General features: G+C 35.5%; 1 protein-coding gene across 3 annotated transcripts in view; it reads right to left on the bottom strand.

Annotated features, from left to right (window-relative positions):
* CENPE (centromere protein E) overlaps positions 1-21,445 on the bottom strand; it is a 38,406-nt gene that overhangs the window by 6,494 nt on the left and 10,467 nt on the right. The window contains exons 14-37 of one of the 3 annotated variants that reach the window (XM_085325682.1): positions 21,129-21,273; positions 19,997-20,094; positions 19,647-19,703; positions 19,393-19,560; positions 17,279-17,353; positions 16,891-17,010; positions 16,331-16,465; positions 15,518-15,695; positions 14,864-15,018; positions 14,002-14,316; positions 12,860-13,171; positions 12,520-12,678; positions 11,361-11,573; positions 10,357-10,629; positions 10,089-10,247; positions 8,800-9,021; positions 7,507-7,665; positions 7,111-7,332; positions 6,016-6,153; positions 5,268-5,468; positions 5,039-5,182; positions 2,970-3,182; positions 1,618-1,824; positions 803-1,012 (exon numbers count right to left, since the gene is read on the bottom strand). In XM_085325682.1, the coding sequence (XP_085181808.1) occupies positions 803-1,012; positions 1,618-1,824; positions 2,970-3,182; positions 5,039-5,182; positions 5,268-5,468; positions 6,016-6,153; positions 7,111-7,332; positions 7,507-7,665; positions 8,800-9,021; positions 10,089-10,247; positions 10,357-10,629; positions 11,361-11,573; positions 12,520-12,678; positions 12,860-13,171; positions 14,002-14,316; positions 14,864-15,018; positions 15,518-15,695; positions 16,331-16,465; positions 16,891-17,010; positions 17,279-17,353; positions 19,393-19,560; positions 19,647-19,703; positions 19,997-20,094; positions 21,129-21,273 (4,278 nt within the window). Of the gene's footprint in view, positions 1-802; positions 1,013-1,617; positions 1,825-2,969; positions 3,183-5,038; positions 5,183-5,267; positions 5,469-6,015; positions 6,154-7,110; positions 7,333-7,506; positions 7,666-8,799; positions 9,022-10,088; positions 10,248-10,356; positions 10,630-11,360; positions 11,574-12,519; positions 12,679-12,859; positions 13,172-14,001; positions 14,317-14,863; positions 15,019-15,517; positions 15,696-16,330; positions 16,466-16,887; positions 17,011-17,278; positions 17,354-19,392; positions 19,561-19,646; positions 19,704-19,996; positions 20,095-21,128; positions 21,274-21,445 lie in introns of all 3 variants that reach the window. The other 2 variants (XM_085325681.1, XM_085325684.1) reach the window with 2 other exon arrangements.

The raw sequence follows: 21,445 nt of genomic DNA on the forward strand, positions 1-21,445 counted from the left end.
AAGCTTCAGGCCAATATAAGTACAAGAACTACGAACAGACCAGGACCAAGTTTATGCTGGGAATTCAGAAGACTGTTCCCAACAACCAACCAGTGGGTACTGGATTCCCTCCCATAACCTGTTCTTCAGCAGCATTTGATAGTTTTAAAGGTATATGAAATTATTATAAYGCACTTTATAACCAAGCTTCCTAATATTTTTCCCCCCCAGGGAAAAAGTGATGAGCAGCAAGAAGAGGGAAAGAAAAAAGTTAATGAAGACAGAACCACCTCTAGAAAAACTTATCTTTTGAAAGTAGAAGAGGGGCAAGAATATTGAGTACAATTAGGTTTTATAGAAACTATTTTAATCATTTTGAAGTTGGCTTGAAGGGAACAGACAATCTTGTGGGCATAAAACCTTAAGTAGAAGTGATTGCATCAGGCTGCAAAGTTCTCTAAGCAAAACTATATAATGATTTCCAACAGTTTCCAGGATTCATTCTATTAAAGGGTGTGGGGGAGAAGAGAAGGGAAACCCACACTGCGCACACAAAGCAGGCCATCAGCTGTTTCCCAGAAAGCCTTTCAAAAGCAAATTTCCAAGTCTGGATGCACGAGGAGAAAGAAGAAAAAAGCCTTTAGAACTTTCTAATTATTTCTACCTTTTAGAGCTAAGCACAAAGATATTAAGTGCTGATAATATTTGAAGAATACATTTAAAGATCCTTTGAGATTTTTATTTGTTTTATTAAAAAGATAGTGGAGGTATTTAGACAGTTTACACAAACTACATTTTCTGATGAAAGAAATTAAGTTTTTACCTTTACTTTAGGAGTCCAGAAATTAATGACTTGTAGAAGCCTTTCATTGTCTTTTTTTAACCCATCTTTAAGTTCTTCTGCATCACAGTGAGTTCCTGAACAAGCTTCCCAGAACCGCATTGTTTCTTTTCTAGTACTTTCTTCATGCTTTAACTCTGCCTCTATGCAGAGAAGTTCGCTTTCCATTTCTGATACATCTTTCAGAATGTTCTTCATAAAAAAAAAAAAAAAAAAAAACACACACACACACACACAAGAAACAGCAGTTTGAAAATGAAGCAAGATGTCAATTTAAACTGCTTTGGTAAATAGAAGACATCTAAAAATACATTTTGGCCACTTAGCTATTAAGATTTACACTTAGCTATTAAGATTTATTTAAGTCTCTTTTAGCTTCTAGTTACTCTTTATTTGCTAAGCGACAAGAAAGTTCACTATATTTAAATTACATCCTACTGGGAAAATGAAAAGACAATCTATATTCCTAGCAGCAGGAGTGGGTGGCTGTGGGCATGCAGCAGGGGGCGCAAACAGCGGGAAGTATGTTAGTGTAACATTACTTCATACATTAAAACTCATTTTAATATCACGTAGTATTTCACACAGCAAGTAAAATATCAGTCTCATTATTTTATAATAATAATAATTTCACTTTGAGTCACTTTAAAAAAAACATAGCCTTCACTTCTATTGAGTTAGTAGCACAAATAAAGATATGAATTTGGTGATTTTTTTTTTCTAGGTGAGGTTTGAACAAATAAAAGCATTTGTTTTGGAATGGAAAGGATTGAAAAGGAATTTGTTACAAACACTACCTCTGCATTCAAGTGCAAATTCTGGGGCAATTCACAGATGTTCGAGTCTTGAGAAGGTATTTCTCTCTGGTTCAAACAAGACTTAAGACACTGAATTTGAGTCTGTAGCTGATCTTGTCTTCTCTTCTCCTCAAGCAATTCCATATCATACTTGTTAACAATAGTATGATAGTCTCCCTTCTTACAGCAAACACGACTGAAAAGAAACTGTTTTAAGAGCAAAGGATGTATCAGTGAGCATGCTTCAAAAATGGTACCTTGCACTCAGTAAGACTCCAGATTCTATAGTTCAGCAGTTTCCACAGATTCCCAAGACAACTGAGGTATGGCTAGGAAAATTAAGTTCATATGTGACATTGATATACAGCACATATGACATTCAGCTGGGTCAGCATTTCCAGAGTATGCAAATTTTTTTTCTATTGACTTCTAAAAAGCCCAAAAGCCTAGAAGGCTCTCCAGGCATAGAGCCTTTTATTCACCTAGACTTCAAAAGGCAAAACAAAGTATTCTTTGCTAGGCTTATTCTATTCTGTAGTTGTGAAAGGTGTAATTTGCAATATCACCACCACCATGCTGATGCGTAAAGCTTTACTCTGACTGAGCTCACTACTTAAATTCTAAACATTTCTGCCATAAAAGTTGAAAGGCATCCAAAGATAAAAGATAACAGAGACAAACTACAGCAAATCTGAAGCTATGAGGTCAGGCTCTTTGGAAAGCTTGTTAAACTTTTAAAGCTAATAGATATTTATGAAGATGATTGATTTATGCTCTCAAGACTATGCCTAGTATTTTCATTACCAAACACGCTAACCTCCACCTTCCATGGTAAATAAAGGAATAGAGGAAACCAACATTGCTTCTGCACAAATTAACAGGATTTTTTACTTAATTTCTCAGTTTCTTTGAATCAATCTCTCTACTGTACTGCACTTAATGAAAGGTCTACAAGGCCACAAATGCATTGGACTACTAAATCGTTTTACAGAATAAACATCTCCAAGGAGTTTTATGCCTCTCTTTTTTCCCCTGCAATGAGGTGTTCAGAAGTCCATAATTTTATTTGTGAAGAGCAGAAACAGAACTTACCTTCCCACTAATGTCAATGAAATAACACCCTGCAAAGAAGCTGGACTACAGTCAGAAATTAAGGTTGATTAACTTTAAGAAATTCAGTTTTCCAGGATTGTAAAGGGTTTATCAGTTCAATTTTCCACGAGGTATGCTTTCAGTAAGATATATGCTACAGCATAAAGAATCCTTGTCTTTAATATTAAAAAGAGCTGATTAAGCAAAAGTAGAAAAGATGTAATATAAAGCTATCTACACATTCAGCATTAAGTTGATACCTTCAGTTTGTTCAGTAAACTCTGTAGATGACCGTTTATTTTCTCATTTTCAGTTTGAAGCCTTTTGACTTGTTTAGTCTGCTCCAATGAAAGCCGAGTCAGTATCACAGCTATCAGTGCTTTCTGACTATTCAGTTCATTCTTTAGATTAAGAGACACTGTAGAGAGACATTCATATCTCTTCCCCATGTTTGGAAATTTCTCAAGAAGCTCCTAAGTGCAAGGTAAACAAATTCATTCAGTCAATAATAATAATTACTACATGTATCTATACATATATGTATATATATATATATATAGAGAGAGAGAGAAATAAAGTGATCAGCTTTAAAACAAACCTAAAACAAATCATCAGATTTCAGGACAACTGTCTAAAGCATGTGTTGATTTTACAATATAAAAGATGCTAGACTAAGTTTTCAGTTTTTGACTCGCTGCAGAAACAAACACTGAGCCAGTTCAAAAGCAGAGGATTTCTTAGATCACAAAAATAATTTGAGCATGTGAAACATGCTTTTCTGGAGAACTAGATTTTCTGGCCACATCAAGACATACATGCTGAGAGAGAGAGAGAGAGAGAGACCAAATTTGCTGCTTATCCACAGTTTTCCTGCTGGGCTGTTGTTAGGACAAGGTCCAAGGTGACCTACTCTGTCAGTCCTATGGGGAAGGGGCAGGGGGGAGGAAAAGAGGGAGACCACGAGCGAGCATGCACACATCTCTTGTTTTGGGCTTCATAGTGCATTCACAATAAAAATAAAAAAAATAAAAATAAAAAAAAAGTTCTCCTCACCTTCCATAAAGGCAGAGATAAGCAGGCTGAGAAATGAAACTGGTATCAAGGAGGCACTCAGTAAACTGCAGTTCAAGTACTGTTTATTTGAAGCTACATTACACATCTCTGAGCAAGTCAGTGTAAGCTTATTAGCCAGTACTGCCTCCATCTTTGGAGTAAGTCAAACAGGATTCATTAATTCTCCCACACCCATAAACACACTGGAGCTGACATAGTAACTGCCTGGCATTCAAAAGGCACTAACACAAGATACCTAAGCAAATGGCACAAGGAACATCATAACAGATAAGATCAGCTTGCTTGTTATGAAAGTTTTTTCCTAGATTAGCTGGTGCCCTGGAGTGATAAATATCCTTTTTGAACATTAAAAGTAATATTCATACAGTAATCCAGTCTGCTTTCAATACACATACAAGCACCTAGTCCTTTGAATATTAAGGCGATGACGACATCAGCAATATTTTGCAGAAGAAACTTCCACAGATTAAACAATGCCTATCATTCATTCCCATAAATATGGGATCCTTTTTTATTGTGTGCATACACCAGCAATCACTTGGAAAGCTCCCAGCTACAACTCAGAAGGGAAGACTGCAACTGAGAGTCCTAAATGATGTTGTTTATGGGCTTCATTACATGCTACATCAGCAGTAGGGAGCTAAACAAGTGCTAATGGAGAAGACAAGGCTACAGAATAGGTTCAGCTCTCTCTCTGCAGCTTTTGGTGTCAATTCAAGAAGCCATTAGTCTTTTCTAGCAGGTATTACATGGTCCCTGATTCTACTACACATTTGTGCAGACTGCAGTACAGTGGTGAGCTGTATGTTATTTCATACATATCCTTAAATCTTGGTTTATATTTTTGATAAGTTAGTGGTACTCACATCCATAGTGGGGTTTACTCAGGACAGCAAATTAACACTTTGAGAAATTACACGACTTAGCTATTTTGAGAAGAGAAGGTGCTACTTAAGTCAAATTTATTAGGGGCAAGGGAGGGAAAGTTCATGTGATTTCGCAAAAGCAAAATGGTGAGCACTTTTACATCACCTTTTATTTTCAGCTGGACAAAGTCAGGTGAGATATCTAAATGTAGAATTACAATTCAAGTTCTCAGAACAGGATGCACAGTCAAACAGTAACAACTGCTGCCCCATAGCTTGTATCATCATAGCAAGATGTACTAGCAATTTAATACATTGCACACAGAAGCAAGGTTGATACTCCAGACAAAATATTTAACATCTACACTTATGTAAGTAAAGTAGTTTACCTTAATTTTTAAGTTTTCCTTCAGGCTGTCGTCATACATCTGTTCTGCATTATCAAGTGTGTTCACTTGAACCGATAGGTCGTTCAGGTTTTTCTGTTGCAGTTGGTCCAGAGCACATTCCAGTCTGGCATTTGTTTCAATGCACTAAAATAAGCACATAGATATCTAAGTACCACTCAAGAAGGTAAGATGTTATTCATATGTTAGGTATGCAATTTGCAATACCAACCATCTCAGAATTTTTTTGCAATTCTATCTTGAGCTGGTCCCGCTCAGAGCTGACATCCTGGAGAAGTTTCTGTAGTTCATCTTTTTCTTGATTAATTGATGAGATCTGTTCTTGAAGTTGTAAAGCATGACTAGTTCTTTCAGCCAATAACTGGTCTTTTTCACATGATACACTATTCAGTGTCTCAGTTAACTGGTGGATCTATAGTTAAAAAAATTCAAGAAGAGTTTTAAAAAAAGTTCTAATCATTTGGGAAAATAAAAAAAAAGCAGCATTAGACCATAGAGCTCTACTTCAGGCAGGTTTGGTCTACACCACAGCAAGAAGAAAGGAACAGAAGAGTAGTCATCTCATGTCCAGATCAAAAAAAAAATAAAAAATTGAAGATTCATATAAGAGATAGGCAATGTAATTTTCCTTCCAACTGCTCTAATGAATAGAAGAATAATGCATCTGCTAACCTGAAGCAATCTGTAATCATATTGCTTGTACCCAGTATGTCCATTCTAATAGAGCAGATAACCCAGTTATCAAGCTGAAACAAATTAGTAATGTTTAGAAAATAGTAGCACTAGGGAAACTTGTGCAAAAGCCTTTGCCCATGTTTCTGCTTGTTATAGCACCTACAGAAAAGATGCTCTGAGACTTAAGTAGTAGGATTTGTCCTAAGCAAGAGATTAACACGTTAGTGACAAGACATCAGAAAATAAAAATGCAGATCAGGAAGCTAAAAAACAAAATACCTTACCTTGTTTGTTAGGCTGTCCTCTAGGATTTCTGATCGCCTCTGAACCTTTAACAATTGTTCTTCTCTTTCTTCAGCTTTACTCTTTTCATTGTTGAAGAGTTCTTGTTTTTGTTTTAATTCCTTTTCTCTTTCAAGGACCTGGAGTGAAAAACAATGTAAAGGAAACAAAATAAAGTTCTAAGCTAGCACGTGAATCTGTTTTGCACACACCAGGCCACTCAGTATGCATGGGAGTCAAAATATTTAGCACCAACAAGCTGCTTTGTTTCCAGAAACTGTATTAAAGTTGTCTTTGAGAAGGTTTTGCTTTCACTAAGCAAAACCTGCCAACCAGAATACTCATAAATCCTTTGTATTTGTTGATGTAAAGAAATAGAGTACTCTACAAACACACTTGGACTTGTTTTCTGCAGTCCCTATTACATGGATGAGTAACAAAGCAGAGACGTGATTTCAGTGAGGGTTCATAGTAATTCCTAAATGCTTTTCAATCTGAAACAATTTAACTGAACTGTTGTCAAACAGTACTTTTAAAATATCTTAGACAAAGGAATACCAGCCCTATAATGACTTAAATTAAATCCTATGAATTTTAAGTGAACCTGGCGTTACACAGCAAGAAAACGAATACTCAAGAATAGGTGCATTGGATCATCCAGAAGATGCTGGTAGCAAGAACAAGGTTCTCTTTCTATCATAGATTTTAAAATCAACTACAGATAGTTGAAATAATTACCAAGTGCTTGAATAAGAGCTGCTGCTCAATGGACACTACCTGACCATTTTAGTAAGCAGTCACTGAACTGTGCTGTTATTTGCCGTTTCAGCTTCAGCTTTGGAGCTCAACTGCAAAACATACCATTTCATCAAGTTCATAAGAAAATGCCTGCTGTGTTTCAGTAATTTAACCTGTGTGATCTCCTGTTCCTCATTTAAAAAACAAACAGAAAACTCAACTAAATAAAGCATCCCCAGATAAAATTTGCAAAAGAAATTTACACACAGCTTTATATTACAGTTCCACAAGACAAGTATACTGATATTCTTCAAACAATTAGTCCATAGCTATTATATTTTTATTAAAGATTAAAGCACCTTCTCAATACTCTCATATAGTTTGACCTCCAGCTTGTCTTTCTCTGCCTGGATACCTTCCAGCATCTTCTGGAGCTGGTTTCTCTCCTGTGCTAACATATTATTCTGCTTCTCCACCTCTTGAAATTTACTGCTTTCACTCTCAGTCTTTTCTTTCATTTCATCCAGCAACTGCTCTCTTTCCTTTGTTATGGAGTTTAATTCTTGATTCAGCTTGTCTATCTATACAAAAAAAGGATAAAATGAACATAACTAGTAGCAAGAATTTCTCTTCATTCAGGAGAAATCAGTTGCTAACTTCTATCATCATGACATCATCTATGTGAACAGTAGAAACTGCAAATTTTCACAGGTTATTTAAGTTAGTTCTAAGAATTGTTATTTTACTGTACTTGCCTTTTCTTTCAGCTCATCTATTTCTTTAGTCAGTTTTTCTTCAGTATTTTGCAATTTCCCCTCCCTTTCTGCCAGCATGTTTTTCTGGAAATCTGTTTGCTCTTTCTGATGCTTTAGTTCTTCCTGCAGATTTTCCAGTTCTGTCAGAGTTTGTATGGACTGCATGAAAGTGTTAATGAGTGATTAATCAGTATGACTAAGTTTTGGTTATCAGGAATCAAGTATTGTGTTAAGCAAAGACATTTAAGTTTAAGAAAGAATTATCAGGATAATCAATCTTTTACCTGAAAAAAAATTTATTCTCATTTGCCATTTCCCTGTACCAAGTTTAAGAACTCCAAAGGAGATTAGTCTTCAAAAATTTTAATCCTTCACCAGGTTAAAAAAAAAAAAACAACAACAAAACCTCTCAAGCAAAACACCCCCCCCTCACCATACTGAAATAAAATTTGCCATTCATACTCACACTGAGGGCAAAGAGTTGCAGGAAGGGAAATATTAAATGAACAGATAATGTGGATGACTGTATTTGTGAAAACCTATAATACATTCTTACCCATGTGGCAACTATCACAAAATACAAGAATTTGTTTAAATTAACTGTTTATAAAGGAGGTCCACACCTAAAATGAAAGATTAGTTTGATGACAAAGATTTGATAGTCTCAGGTTTGCTGATTTTACTTTTTAAATAGATGTTCTATACACATTCATAAGAGACTAGTGGTTCCATTAAGATTAACTAAATTTGCACGAAAGCTTTTACTACTTAAAAGAATTTGCACAGCTTCCTTTTAATTTGAAGACAATTTGATTTGTTAACTACATATATGGTCAAGTTTGTCTGAAATACTGGGTCAATATAAGCATGCTTTCCTTGCAAACACTTAGAATAATGAGATTGTAACTCTGCCATGAAAATAAAACATCATGTAGAAGTGTGATAGAGCATCCATCTTTCTGGGTTAGCTTTCTCCTCATCAGCTCATTGTGGATTGTAGTGGTAGCAGACTTGGGCCTCTAGATATCAATAAACCTAAAGTACCTCTACCATTCAGTGCTAAATGTAAAGTTATTGTAGATGAAAAAAACATGGAGAGTACTTGTCCAGTAGGTGGCAAACAATTGTCTAAACCCAGAGTAGCAGAGAGAGAACCAAAGATTCCAATATCCTAAACCAGCTAAGAACAGGAGAGAGGAAGACACCGAACAGAAGGCTTCAAGACAAACACAAACCTTCAGAATAGCATAGCCTGGCTTTAAAGCATGAACATTTAAGAGGTTTGATACATACTTTCTCTTTGCTTTCGTGAAAGTTGGCCTCTAACTCATCTCTTTCTACTTTAAAGCACTCTACCATTTGCTGAAGCTCATTTCTTTCTTGATCAAGCAAAGTGATTTTGTCAAGCTGCTGACAAATACGGTCATTCATTGTTTGTTCAGTTTGCTCTTTTTCTGCCAGTAGCTTGCTATATTCAGAAGAAACACGAGCCAGGTTTTCAGTTACTTCTGTGAACTGAAAGAACAAACAGGSATTAGCATTAATACCATGAATCATCTATAGCATAGGTAGAAATAACTTCATAATGATAGCAACAATGAAACATATCATAGAATCAGTAAGGTTGGAAGGGACCTCTGCAGATCATCTAGTCCAACCCCCCTGCTCAAGAAGGGTCACCTAGAGCATGTTAGACAGGGTTGCATCCAGACGGGCTTTGAATATCTCCAGAGAAGGAGCAACAAGGACCCCTCTTGCTGAAACTCGGGCCTGAACCAGGGACCTTTAGATCTTCAGTCTAATACTCGCCCAGTTGAGCTACTTCGGCCCCCAAAATAAATTAGAAAGCTATCATTTTCTCCAAATTAAGTTTTGAATTGAGGAAGTGTTATTGGATATTTTTCAAACACTGTCTATATCTGCAGATCATTACATCATCATTACATATAAAATTAAATGAATGAGATGTTTTCTGTTAAACAAACCAAGAAGGATATGACCAGTTTGCTGAAGCTTAGTCAAATTCCAATGCTTCTGTCTCATTGGTACACCATTCATTTACATGAAAACCTATAGCTCATTATAAACTCACAGAAACAGGCAAACGGGCCTCATTCAAACAAGTATTAATGTTCTAAAGGCCAGAATAATAAAAAGTAGTCACAGACAAACTTATAACTTATAATAATGCAGCAGATTAAAGAGAATCAAGTTGTTTCAGTTGCTAGAATATTTTCAGTTACATAGCTGAAAGACAACAAACTCTTAATATTTTACATGATTCTGATAGTATAAGACTTCAAAAATATATTGAGGCAGTGATGTCAAATATTTCAACCTTCAACCTGACTTGTAACTTGCAATTATAATTGTGATTCAAATTGCAGTTTGATCATCTTTTCACTTCCTTTATATTTTTATGGCATTCTTCTGGGAAGCAGTTGGGGGGGGGGGGCAGAATAAAGGCCTTTAAGTACCCATTACTACATTTTTATTGAACCCTTTAGGATGAAATCTACCCAGGACATGAATTGCCAGTCTTGACAGAACTTCTGTTTTGCTCAAGAAAAACTACATCCAACCTGCTGTTTCAGTTCATCAGTTGTTTCCCTCAATGCCTCTTGCACTGTCAGGAGTTGACTTTCTTTCTCTGAAATACTTCCTTTTAGCTCTGCAATGGTCTCTTGATGTTGCTTGAGAGAGTTATGAGCACATCTCAACTTCTCCTGCATCTCTGAATTCTTTGGACATAAGAGAGTTAAAGCACATTAAGCCTACGTAACACTTAAATACTAGGAGAGAAGTTTTAGAAAAGATGTAGTCCTAAAGGAATCAGGCTATTTTTCTTACCGTGCTATTTATCTCCTGTATGGTTTCCCTGAGCTGATCTCTCTCATTTTGCAGATTCCTCAGTTGTATTTTGAGATCGTCATCTCCTCCTGTTACAGTGCTCATGTCCTGACAGTCGCACAGTTTTGGAGTAAAGTCTATTCTCCCCATCTTCTCAGGTTCCTCTGTGGATTCACTGGTCTTCATTTCCTCCATTTCACACAAATTCCTTTGTGCCTGGGTCAGCTCTTCTTTCAAGCCAAGTACTTCTTGCTGAATGCTTTTTTCTTGAAGCTGGAGAATTTATTTAGACAAAAATAGTAACAGGCACATTTGGGGAGACTCCTGAATTTTGCTTTTGTCTTGTAGTTCAAGAAGCTTAGTTATATAATGGATTCAGGTTGATCTTGTTACTCTCAAAAAAATGCAAGTCTCTTTAAAACATGGCTTCTCTGACTTTTATAATCAATCTATTTAAAAGGTCTCCCCAAATGTGTTGGTTACTGTTCTTGTGATAGTTTCTCGAACAAGTTACCAGAGATAGAACTCTTATGGCCATAGTTTAAGGCTTGTGGGTAGGGCCTTGATATACACACACAGACACCTAATCAGCATCTCCAGTTATGAAGAGTCTTGGCTATGGAGTCCCCTAACACATGCTTTCAATAAAAATTAGAGTTTTTTWAAAAAAATCAATTATATACCTTGAAAAGCAGACCCCCCCCCAAACTTCCATTAACTATTGTTTTAAGAGAACTGTGTCTCTATGCAGATGAACTCAGAACACTGCTACCATGTATGAAGGTAAAATTCCATTTACAGTAGAAATATGCCATATTCTACTATTAATTGTCCATATACAACTAACATAATGGTGGAATACCTTTTAAGTGAACAATAATAATTTTGTTATTTAAAAGGTCTTTAATCAGAGAGTAGGATTCTTTCTGTCAGTTAGTTTTGCAAATTGTTTTCATTCGAGATTGAATACGCATTTTTTCCATTAGTCTCAGTACAATAATTACCGAAGTGCCATCCTCGTACTCTTCCTTTTTCATACGTAAGCTGTCAAGTTTATTCTGCAATGAATTGTTTTCTTGGGTAAGGAAAAAGATTTGTTCCTTTAGAACCTGAAGCTGATCACTTTCCTCATGGTTTTTAGAATTTTCAGATTTTCCTTCAGCAAGCTGGTCTCTCTCCAATGTGAGGGTTTTTATTTCTTCAGTCTTCTGTGATAACTACAAAGACAAAATATGCAAAAAAAGCATTTCCATCAATTCAAAACCAAAATTCAAATGCAAACATTCCATTTGACTCACTTTTCTGCTTTTTTTAAAAATAAAAACATCTCCCTCTCCAAATTCTGAAACTCTTAAACAGTCTTTAGTTTGCCATTTTCCTTTATACTAATCTTTTAGCAGTCTATTTTGCAACACTGTTTAGATCTTATCTAGAAAAACATTCTAACTTGTTCTTCTCAGGTTAAGAAATGTCTCTGGTTATTTTTATATATCCACTTCAAAACACACAAATGCTGAATATATGTTGACTTACTGGCTCTAACAGCTGATACACTTTAAGCAAATATATACTTCACTATCGCATGTGCTATAGTTTCTCCTTTAAGAGGAGCTCCAACCACTGAAGCAATTGTATAACATGCAGCATTCTCAGCAATCCTTGCCAGCCATTGTACACAAGCACAAAGACATTGAATCAGCTCTCTGCTGTATGATGGGAATTCCACTGCCATTTGCAGATGTGTGCACTAGACTTCTCACTGGGACTGAGAGTTAAAAATTGTTAGCCTCATTCCTCCTAAGGCAAACCTCACCTCTTCATCCAATTGTTGTCCGATACCACCACTCAAATTGTCTGTTTTGGAACACCAGTTAAGCAGAGGTTCATTAAAGTATACATGACAGCTTAAAAGCCTGCAGGGAGTCAAATTACCAACTGGTAAAGACTTGAATCAGACAGTATTTCTGCTTGGTGCACTTTTTACCAGAGACTTATAAATTTCCTAAAGACAAGTGGAAGAGATGGCAAGGTGATCAGGTCTCTCGCCCCAGAATTGGGAAACACATTAAGACTAAAATCACTCCTATGTTTGCTGACCCCTTCAAAGAATTGAGACACTGAAAAACAGGACTGTTTCAACTTTGAAATTTTGTAACACCTTACCTGTATTTCAAGTTCATTAATAGTTTTTCCTAGTGCCTCTTCAATATTCAGAATCTGAGATTCTTTTTCAGAAATACTTTTCTCTAGCTTCTTAATTATGTCCTGGGATTGCTTGAGAGAACTCTGTGTATTTCTTAGCTCTTCATGTGCTAGAATATTCTAAAGAATAAGAAACATTAAAACACAGACAAGAAGAGGCACAAGTTTCACCACATTAGTAAGTAATCCTCGAGTTTAAAAAAAATCTCCACTCCCTATATCTTTCAGCATGATTTATAAATGTTCTTAAATATTTCCCCTTAAAGCATACGGTCCATTTCGATTAAGGTAGAATTCCTACCATTGAAACAGTCTCCTTTATATCTTCTCTGAGTTGGTCTGTCTCAGCTTGGAGAATCTCTTCTTTTTGTTTTAGGTAATTCTTCTCCTGGGTGAGGCTCTTTATTTCTTCCTGACATCCACTGAGCTGCTGAAGAACTGCCTGAATCTCTGAATCCTTGTCTTCCAATCTAGACTCTGTAATCTTTTCTTGCTCTTTTAATTGCTCCATTTCATTTAACCTCTGCTGAGTCTGAATAAGATCTTCTCTTACTCCAAGAAGCTGCATGTGCTCTGCTGTCATTTCTTCCAATTCTTTCATTTTGCTGGAAAGCTTTAGTTTGAAAAGGGAAAAAACAAAACACTTTCATTATAATAGGGGAAGATGCATAACATATCTGTCCTCGCAGAATCTTGCTTAGAGAGAGTGAAAATGCTAGCTTGCAACAATACAAATTTCATCTCCCTCCTCCCCACACCTTTAAGACTCCATTTATATTCTTGCCACATCAATTAAGCACTGGTTTGTGGAACCTTTTGATATTTTTTCCTTAGTAGCAAAAGCTTTAGTAAAACCTGCTGTTTCATGTGCACTGTTACATGAAAGTTTAGGAATTTAATCAAATCTACAGCTGGAATACGCTAGTCATGTCACTGCCAAGAGGGTTGTAAAAAATGCCTTTTTAATTCTCATTTCTTTCTCTTAGAGTCCTCCCCCCACACTTTTTAGTTGTCAATTTATGCAGTGATTCTCCTTAGTTTGAAAGATCATCTATTTTTTTCTTTTAAAGCCCAGAGGAAAATTCTGAAGAGTTAGACTCCAGTTTTCACCATAAGAAAGCTTTGTCTCTGACTTCAGTGAGATTAGGTCAGCAGCATATTTACTTGCACAATAAAGAGAAGAATTGAAAAAGAAGAATTAAGACAGAGTATAGAAGAAAACATGTAACCTACAGTAACATAAGTTTGTCTGTCTTTGGAGAAAGACTGTTAAACTGCACAATCCTGTGACTTCATACTTATCCTATAGTGGATATTAATTATCCTATGCTAACAGATGAATCCTGGTGGCCATCTTTAAGACCACGCCTCCAAATAATCTTTCACTATGAATAAATTGACCTGTGTCCTACACATATAAAGGAGAAAGATGATGAAACTAACCTCTAATTTCACTTCATCCAAAGCTGTTTTACACTTCTGTGCTTCCTTAGCTAGAATTTCTATTTGGAACTTCATTTGTTCATTGTCTTCTGATGCAGCTATATGTTTTTGCTCTAGATCTTCATGGAGCTGTTTAAGTGCTACGTACTCCTGATCAGATTTTATGTACTTGAGTTGTGCACCTGCTAGATCTTCTTTTGATCTTTCAATTTCTTCGGTCATATATTTGAATTTAACTTCCTTATCAGCTACTTCAGAAAGTAGTTTTTCTCTTTCTAATTTTAATAAGCAGAGCTCCTCAGATTTTTCCAGAATCTGCCAATAGAAGAGCAACATTAAAAGTATTTTCTAATTCCATTAAAATTAGTCATAGTTGTATGATGTTTTCATATGGTCACATAGGAGACACAGTACAGAAAAACAACAAGTCCCAACAACACAAAAAAAACAAAACAATCCTTCAGAAAGAGGGTAAGAGACAAACCTCAAAGGATCCAAAACCTTCAAAACTTAGACATTCAGAACTCTTTATATGTTCTTCGGATATCTCCTTTTCATACATTTGAGTCAAGACTGAACTGATAGGAGTTATTAGATAAAACTCCTAATCTGATTAAAGATTTAGATATATCTATAAAATCTGTATCATGATCAAAATATTGAATTGTTAGTGTATAGCTTACAAACAATAATGTTTAGTTATTTACTAGGGGGGGAAAAAAAGAATAAAACAAACTTTTGGAACCATTTTGCTAAGTATTCACGAAGAAATCCCTATAAAGATTACTTGCTCTAGATAGTTCTAAGGTTCATGCCTCAATAAAGGAAAATATCACAATAAGTTTTTTTTTTTTTTTTTTACCTCTTTTTGCTGTAACTCAACTGTATTTGACAGAGATTGCAATTCTGACAACTCATTTACTTGTTTTTGTAGATGTGTGTTCTCTTCCAGTACTTTTTCTAGTTCTGTTTTTAAATCATCCGTTTTTCTTTCCAGCTCCACAACAGAGAACAAATCTAGAGGATCAGCAAGTTTAGATTAATAAGAAACAGAAAAAGAACGAAAGAAAATTTTAAATTAAGTAGATGCATATTAACATGACATTCTGAATGTCATATAAGTCCAGAATAGTATATTTTATATATATATATAATATATATATATATATATATATATATATATATATTTATATATATAATATATATAATGGCCAACAATTAGGAGCTGAAACTGCCAGTCTGAATTTGGTCATCATTTGTTGGGATGAAATCCATCTGATTTGGGTTTCTCCCTAACAGTTTCACCATCTTGGTATAATAAGAAATAAGAAATATTACATAAACTGCAGTTTCCCCAAGTACTTTAAGTATTACAGAAGTTACATGCCATTAGTACCAGAGATTCCAAGATTTTACTTTTAAAAATCCTCCAAGTTATTTGAGGAAAGAGTTGAAGTCTCCCCTCTCTCCCCACCCCCACAGAAAAGAAGCAACACCAGCTCAAACTGAACAGTACCTTTTGGAACTTTACCCTCCATCAGTGAAGTCAGCCTTGTGTTTTCTTGAAAGACAGACTGCAACTCTTTCTGCAAGTCAGCTTGCATTTTTTTGTAACTTGCTTTTCCTGCTTCTATTTGCCTTTGATAGAGTTGAACATCCTTTTGCATTTGCTTATGAGTATCTAGGAGTTCATTCTTCAAGAAAACAGAACATGAAATTCACATACATAAAAATTTAACTGCTCAACAGTTAAGTGTTGTTTATCGTATTTCCTGTTGCCACTCTGAACAACTTTGGCCTCGATAACTGACTTTTTCCACATTAAAAAAAAAAAAATATATCAGTTCCAGTCTGTTTAGAATGCTTTAACAAATGTACATTTCAAGTCAGGACTGTAACTGTTTTTCCTGTTTTACCTGTATTCCTTCACATCTCTGAGTAAATAAACCCCATCCCACTACCTTTCCTGCTCTCTTTTGTTCCCTGATAAAACCAGACTTAGAACTTTGTCCTAACAAAGAAATAAAACAAACAAACAAATCCACCCCAAGGACTATTCATTTATTTTTTCCTCCACTGGCAGACAAAGCCAATCACCCACTCATTTGGGATAAGCCTCTATTTTGTTCAAAAAGACTCTTTAGGAGAAAGATGAAAACAAGTCTGAGAATAAGAAATACTACTCAGAGCTTAAATCACTAGGCTTGCTTCAGTTGCTCTGTCAARTCTTGTCTTTCCTGATTGCTACTGATTAATTCACTAGTCTGAGAGCAAGCAGTCATTTAAGTGTTTTACACAGCTACAAAAGCACTAATTAATAAGTATTTACCATCTTCTCTTTCAGCTCCAGATTTTCAGTTCTGAGAAAGGCAGATTCCTTCTTTGCATCTAAGGCTATAGCTTCACTATCAAAGAGTGATTTATTCAGCTGTTGAATTTCCTCAATTAGTTTATCAGATGCTCCCTGAAAGAGATGAACAAGTATTAACTCCTCCCAGAAAAAAAGTGCAGTCAAAATAAAGCAATATGAAAAAAAAGATAGCCGAAATAAAGCAAATAYGAGAAAAGTTAAATGTAAAAAACCTCAGAAGACTTGTATGTTTACTCCATCTGAAAGGAGCAGTAGTAGAGAACTGAGATACAGAAGAACATTTCCCATAGCTTTACCTTGGCAAAGTACTGCTGYATAGGTTAAACTTCTGCAGAACAGAAGTGATAAAAAAAGAAAAAAAAGTAATTTGTGTAAAAGCTTTGCACAGTAATTTTCCTCATGTCTGCTAGGGAGGTGGTAAGTTCTGATTACAGCAAGTCTAAATTTCAAGTATCCCCCACTTCCCCCCTCCCAAACCTCAAAACCACTGCCTCTCAGCCACAGAACTTGTTTACCACTGAAAGAGATGCATTCTTTTTTTSCACTCCTGCTTTCTGTAGTTCTTCCACATGATCCTGTAACATCTTTATTTTGTCCTCTTTCTCTTTCAGCTGTTCCAATTTAGATTTTATTTCTGCCTAAATGTTTAAAGACAAAAGTAGAAGAAAAAATTCATGTGTCCACTTTGGTTTTACAGTTAAGAATCTAACACAGAAGTGCTTTATACATGATCAGCGTTACTCAGTTTAGACATACTATCCTCTTTGTGGTTGAGGAGAGGAACCAGAGCCAAATGAAATTTAGATTTTCCATAGCAGATGGAATACTCCAAGACAGACATACCAAGCATTACATTTCATATAAGTATCCAATCTTATTGCATACAAGTCCACATGACAAGCTCACCTCAAGTTCCTCATTGTACACTTCAGCATTTGAAACTATATTCTTTAAGTTGGTAATTTCATGCATTAGTTGTATCTGTGGAGCAATTGAAGCAAAATTGCAAAAGATGTTAGAAAGCACCCACACCAATGATTTCAGTTGCCATCACCATGAAAATAGGCAAGATCTACCTTACATTTTTCCTATATATTAGTTGGCAGACTATACATAAATATTAAACAGCTACAAAGCAAGCTGCTACATATTCTTTGGAATGGAGAGATTAGATACAAACTTGTGTTTCAGCTCCCCAGTAACTAGGAAGTATTCAAGTATACTTTGATCAGCAGCAGCTCAAGAAGTGCGAGCAAACATGGTTAAAGTAATTTGTGCAGAAATCAAAGATATAAAATTAAAACTCATAGTCTAGCAGCTTTTTCAATGACTGTGCTGACTGTGCAAGAGTGAGAGGGTGTCAAAATTCAGGTGAAGCRTGCAAGCTGTGAACACATTCAGCGGCACCCTCTGAAAGGATGCACAAGTGGAACACAATATAGAAAGGCWCTTCCAGAAATGGAAGAACCATTTCCTTTTGGTCTTTGTCATAAAGGCTTTACAGTAAATCTCTTCCGTGATGATGTATGATTACATACATGCACACACCTGTATGGTTGCAAGCATAGGTGAGGAGGAAAAAACCCACTAATTTAGACTACTATCCAAAGTCATCTCAAATCATGAGATTAAACAGAGATTATATATTTGTGGTGATTGAAAATGATRGATTTCAACCATTTTAGTGAAGCATGTGACCTGCTAGTTATACTGTGATTAACCTGCTACTTGGGTATCAACAGAATACTTGTCTTATCAAATGTGCTCAGATACACATCAAAAGGCAATTCTTGTAATAGGTATAGAAACTACTTTAGAACATTTCTGTCATTAAGTACACAGAATTTATTCAGGGACAACTGTAAGGATTTGCTAATTGACTTCAAAAGGTACTTGTAACTGAAGAGGAAACTAGGACAAGTAGTCTAACAGAAGGAACTTCTATGTAGAATCTTTAATACAGGCTAAACCCTAATAGATTATGTAAGATCCATAAATCTTTGTACAGAACACGGAGTAAGTAAGAGGTCACCTTGTTAAATTGTATCTTGAAATAACAAGATGAAAGGATATAGCTTTGGCTTTACAATCTTAGTTTAATGGTGGAAAGATATTAAACAACCTAGAACGTACAAGTAGTTTGTAGCCAACACAAAGCAGCACCATTCCTTTCTAGAAAACGGTATCGGGAAAGAAGTGGAGTTAAATCCAACTGAATCAATACCTAAAATATTCTTGCATGGATTTATTTCACAGTCTGGCCCTTGGGCAACTAAAACTCAGCCCAAGTCATGCATATGTATAAACTGAAGTCAGAGAATTACAGCATTAGAGCATTGGACAAACAGGTACATCTCTACTAGAAGCACAAGGTGGTGAACTGAATTTAAAGTCAGCCTCTCCTACATCTTATGATATCAATGGATAGGTTTACCTTTTCCTACTTTTTGTCACTAAACAGCATGTTTCAGTGTTCCACAGATATTACTGGTGGTGGTGGTGAACTCAGCAGTAAAGTATTTAAAAGCAATAATGTTAAATAATGCTAAAAGTTAATGCTCACATATAGCTGGCTTTTAGTAATTCATTGAAGCATCTTGCATAAGATATGCTTCCTAGATAGTAAACCAAAGTATGAAATATGGTTTTAGTAAGTTCACTCTTACTTCAAAACAATTCAAAGTTACATTTATATATCAAAACAACCTGGTCTCTTGCAGAAATCTGTTTAGATTAAAACCCGATAATATATACACACATACATACACATACAATTCATAATATTTAAGCAGGCTTCATTATGAGACTCTCCAAAATTTAAATCTGAGTTTTTCCACCAAGTAAGTCTAGACCCTTAAAATTCTGGATTCATTCATAGTTGAATGCAGCTTGTAATGCCTTCTGCTTGTGAACAAACATCCAATTATATATACAAATTGAGCAACCTCTAGAAGGAAAAGAAATAAACACTTGAGCATAGATAATTCTCACCTATTTGTATTTATTTCAATGCACCTTACCTCATGATCTTTTTGCGTTTGTTTTTCCAGTGCTTCAAATTCATCCATTTCTATCTTTTCCTTCAGTTTTTCCTTCAGTTCTTCTACTTCTGATTTCAGTTGTTCATTTTCCAACACTAGCTTATTAAAGTTAGTTTGGAGGACATTCACCTCATTTACAGCAATATCCTGAAAAGGAAGAGTGGCCAAACTGTAGAATTGTTTTTTTTTTTTTTGAATTTCGGTCTTCTCTGGACAATACTGAGCAGACTTACCTTTTCCAGYGCTAATGTTTCACAGAGCTGTACAGATTCTTCAAAGTCTCTCTGAGTCTAGAAAAAGAAATGCTTTTGGTTAGCTGATCTACAAGATCAGAAAAGTTTACATGTCTTATCACTTACCTTAAGTTAGTCATGCTTAAGTACCAAAGCTTAACAGAACATTTCCCACAAAACATCCCACAACTTCAGAGATGATCAAGACACACACTTTCTAACTAGTTATAGTAATTCTTAGGAGATGCAGAAGAATACTAGTATCTTACAAAAGAGTAACGCTGGCCTTACTGAGAAGTCTGCAATGTACAGGTACTCTATTGRACAGTCTAATGCAATTATACAATTACCCAGTTCTGGTTGGTTCCAGCAGTCCATTCTACTTCAGAAATGTGATCAGGAACAGTTAGACACTGGTTGTCATGTTCAAAATTCTCTGAAAACATAGCTGAAAAAAAGGTGAGTTTTAAAATAAGCACACTATAGTGAAAGACAGACCTAACAGAGGTAAACTGTACAAAAACACAATTCAACAGCACTACAGTCCAGTTACTCTCATCCTCAGTTAGACTTCTTTGGTCCTTTGGCCTTCCAATAAGTCCTTGAATTCTTCTATACCTTGATCTGATCTTTCAGCTATGATTTCTGTTTTCACCTAGAGTGAGTTTCATTTACCTTCTTTTYCCTTTTTTGAGGGTGCATTGGGGGAGGTGGAAGGGGTGCAAGGAGTGAGTAAATACACCACACAAACACTGGATAAATATCCTCTGTCAAAGAGTAACTTTTGCTAAATTTGATGAAAAATAGAGGGTGAGAAGAGAGAATCAGGATGAAAGCTTATAGACCTTGCTCTTTTACCTTTTTCTTGTCTTTGGTTTTAGCTAATTAACAGCTCATTATCTGAGACWCACACATACAAAAAAGAAGTTTCCTCAATAAGCAAGTACAGGGATATTTGATTAACTTCACTTTTACTTGTGCTGTTGGATAACTGTATTTTTATTCCCTTTCAGAAATTAAGTAAAGCTTGCAAAGTYACCCAGCAGGAATCTGCTACAGATTATTTCATCTGAGATATTCAAGTGGAAGCATGAGTTTTACTAAAATGAACCTTATTTTTAAGGCAAGAACTWACTTATCATATATAATCATATAATACATATGTTATTGTGCCTTACAGGAACATTCTTCGCTGGCAGACAAATGCAATTTCCTTATTGTCTAGAGATAAYGCTTTCAAGACTGGCTACATACAGTACAGTTTGACTACTGAAGTGCCAACCATGTGCTCTATTATATGTAGTTTACTRCATGTTGGCAGCTGTATGTAGTTTTCATTTCATTGGTAAATTCATTCCCTTTTTAATTTAGACTTTTATAAGAAAGATTAATTCTCATTTTGAAGAAGTCTCCATTTCAAGAGATATTTTGCAGAGTCGTTACCCCCCCCCCCCTTTTTTTTTTAATCCTGCATGTACTTACAGTCCTCCATGTCTGGTAATGCTGACAGAGACATTTTCATTTTTTTTGTTTCAGTTGGCCTTAGTTTTTCAAAGTCTTCAAAACAGCTCACATTCTCCTGGTTTATTTTACCAGGAGCCCAGGTAACTCTTCTTCTTCTTTTGGCCTTATAAAAGAAGTTAGTGTTTACAAAATGACATGATGAAAGATACAATCAAAACACTAAATAGAGAACAAATGTTGCAGCAAATTCACTGCTCGTCCTGGTATAGCATCAACTAGTTGATGCTTTGCTATTTCTTTGGAATGGAACTAARAACAGCAGTTTGAAAGCAAAA

This window comes from Rhea americana, unplaced genomic scaffold (assembly GCF_003343005.1).
Source record: "Rhea americana isolate MKP2758 unplaced genomic scaffold, rheAme1 scaffold_99, whole genome shotgun sequence".
Taxonomy (NCBI): Eukaryota; Metazoa; Chordata; class Aves; order Rheiformes; family Rheidae; genus Rhea; species Rhea americana.